This window comes from Glandiceps talaboti, chromosome 5 (genome assembly GCF_964340395.1).
Source record: "Glandiceps talaboti chromosome 5, keGlaTala1.1, whole genome shotgun sequence".
Taxonomy (NCBI): domain Eukaryota; kingdom Metazoa; phylum Hemichordata; class Enteropneusta; family Spengelidae; genus Glandiceps; species Glandiceps talaboti.
This window is the reverse complement of record NC_135553.1, coordinates 26,836,949-26,840,200: the sequence shown is the minus strand read 5'-3', so window position 1 is coordinate 26,840,200 and position 3,252 is coordinate 26,836,949. Positions and strand designations below refer to the sequence as shown.

The following is a 3,252-nucleotide window of genomic DNA, read 5'->3' as shown; positions in this document are numbered from 1 at the left end:
GTAAGTGAGGTAGCTGTACGTGGTAGTTAAGATATCAGTGTGTTTATAAACCGGAGTTGACTGATGGTGTAAGTGAGGTAGCTGTGGTAGTTTGTTGATAGACTTTGTACTGAAGTTCAAATAATTCATCACGTGTTCATTGTATTGTCGGTCAAAATTTCAAGTCATGTTTTATGAATTTATGTAAGGGGTTCAAGATTGTGCTTGATGAAAAGTCGTTTTTATTTCTACATGCACCATTGTTCTAATTACTGGGCAAGCTGTTCTTTTGTGGGTATTGTAGCTATTACTAGTGCGTGGAAATAGGACTGGTACATTTGTACTTTGTGTGTGGATTTGCATATACAAGCATACAAACACTATCACGACCATGTCTACTACATCTGTAGCAGGTTTTGGTCGCTGGAGCTTGTTTTTACGAAGTTTTCTCCTCCTTCCTTTACTATCGTTTCTCGTCTGTCCGTGTAGCACATCTAAGCAATGCAACATTGAAGCTAACTACCGATTTAATTGTCACCCGGAACTCATCGGCCTTACGGAGGAGCACTGCCTTTCAAGGGGGTGTTGCTGGAATCCATCGTTCAATTCTGAAGTCAATGGTGTTACCCTCGGTAGAGCTGCTAGCCATGTACCGGGCTGCTACTACCCAAGTGATTTCAATAGCTACACAGCCAACAAGCAAAATGAGACGGGATTTGGTTACACGGTTGAGTTAGAGAGATCAACGACATCGTATTATCCTAAAGATGTTATGCAACTGGTCGTTGACGTCTACTTTGAGTCGAAATCAAGGTTACATTTTAAGGTAGAGTAATTGTCTGGTCTGCAATCAATGTGTGATCTAGTTGATTATACCTGCCAAACGTAAACATCAATATCGGAGTGTATTACTTGAATGATACCAACTGTGACAGTGTTGTTTTGTAGACAAAATGTTATAATCAAATTTAAATTACAACACTCCAAAGTATCCACCTGTTGATGAGCCATGTTACCTATTCAGGTGTAATATGGTAAAGTTCATTGACCTTTCATCTACACATGTGTTCATAGGCCAGAACTAATAAGTTCGAAGGTCACTTGTCCGAATTATTTAAATTGGGGTACTTCTAGTTAAATCGATTGTATATATTGTTATCAAGAGACATATTAAATCTGTAGAACATCTATAGCCTAACAAAACATTGTCGATCCTAGACATGTATGGCTCAAAATATCTACCAATTCTATTTATTTAGTAGTCCACATAATATATCCCGGGGGGATTATTAAAGGTACAGTAAAATGAAACAAAGAACAAATATAAAGAAAATTAATCTACACTACAAAAAAACTAGTCACTAATAAAAAAGCACCAGATGCAGTACTACTGAAGCCGTTTTGCTCCGTCACTCTCGGTCCTCCGCTTTACTTTGCAAACTAGTAAGAACATAAAAACGAAAACGAAAAATGCTGAATCACACAAAATGAAATATATAAAAAAGAATTTTAAAAAAGTATTGTAAATAAAAACAAAGGTGCAATTATTGCAGCTAATAAAGCAAAGACTAAAATACTAGTAGAAAAAAAACTATATTATTAATGTGTACAAATATGTAGGCCTTTTAATCATCTCAGATCTGAACGATAATCTTGATATTGCGACAAAGACCGTTCTCTAAGTTTGTTTTCTATTTTTCGTTCAATATCGCCATTATTGGTCTTATCTGTGGAGTAACGTTTGAAGTATTTTAAATATAGTTAGGAAATTGACTTAATTGTATTCTCGGGTTTTTAGAAAGTTATTTGGGTTTAATCAATTACGGTTTCGTTTGTTGGTATTTTTGTAGACTACATACTGTCCTTCGAGTGTCTTCTCATGTCCAGTGAAACGCTGTTGATCGGCTTACTGTGCAGTTTATCGATATTTAATGTTCAAACGGGGAAATAGTCACTCGCACTGCTGTTCCAATCGTCAGTCTGTTTCATTTAAGACTATAACGTTGAATTAGCCGACCAACTAGTTTCTTCTCAAACCATCTCTTCAAGTTCTACGAGGTACCCTACCGACTTCGTTATAATTATACTTCTACAGAACAATGAAGTTATATAATGAAGTTCTAAAATTAACACATCATGTCATATTAAAACTTGTTGACAGTTCAATCGTACGTACCTGGTACAAACAATTCCGAAATACCCAATGTTGAGATGTCGAAGACCTATGTTGTTAGGCAACGGAATGTCACTGTATGTACACAGTTTAAATGATTTTTGACTTCAATTTAGAGTACATGATGAAAATTTACTAAAATATCCTGAATGGATATAATTTAGATCTGTGACTCGTAACACCAGCTCATTGAGGTCCTGACATGAAATTTCAAATTCGAACAAAGCCATCCACAAAGTCATTAACATCATATCTTTGTTAATCAAGCACAAAATTCTTCCCAATGATAAATTAGCAGTTACGTAAATTCAAAATATGGTACATTTATCATATCAGGACGCTACTTATACACTTTTTACATCATTCGCGCAGTTTGGGGTTTACTGCGATTGGCATGGACAATTTTTGGTTCATGATTTTTGATTGAGTTATTAAGACGAGGTGAAGAAAGATCTTGATATTGGAAAGCACGGATAGCCTCTAGACTAGTACTTTTGTGAATATTAAGTACAAAGACTATTATTCTTAGACCAACTATCCTATTGGTTTGTTAGTTTAGTTGTACAGCATATAGTAGAATGTTTCGTCCTCAGAAGGTATTGTACTATTCTCCCCTTACTTTGGTCGTTGTTTCTGAATACACAAGTAAACAATACATGTAATCAATATATTCTGACAAGGAGTAAACTGACATTGACGTCACTCTTGTTTGCTGTTTTAGGTCAATCTCAAGACAGAGGTTGAAGACTTTACGTAAACTATTTCTTTATTTCAGGTTTTCAATTATAGGCGATAACTCAAGTCTGTATTATGTGTATTACATTATTATGTGTCAATAATGTGTTATGTTATTATGTGTCAATAATGAGTTATTTTATTATGTGTCAATAATCAGTTATTTTATTATGTGTCAATTATGAGTTATGTTATTATGTGTCAATTATGAGTTATGTTATTATGTGTCAATAATGAGTTACGTTATTATGTGTCAATAATGAGTTATTTTATTATGTGTCAATAATGAGTTATGTTATTATGTGTCAATTATGAGTTATGTTATTATGTGTCAATTATGAGTTATGTTATTATGTGTCAATAAT

The 3,252-nt window shown here is 34.2% G+C and overlaps 1 protein-coding gene across 1 annotated transcript in view; it reads left to right on the top strand.

The window, feature by feature from the left end:
* The first annotated feature begins 370 nt into the window (after window positions 1-370).
* LOC144435547 (lysosomal alpha-glucosidase-like) overlaps window positions 371-3,252 on the top strand; it is a 33,891-nt gene continuing 31,009 nt past the window's right edge. The window contains exon 1 of the mRNA XM_078124135.1: window positions 371-805. Within this exon, the coding sequence (XP_077980261.1) occupies window positions 371-805 (435 nt within the window). The remainder of the gene's footprint in view (window positions 806-3,252) is intronic.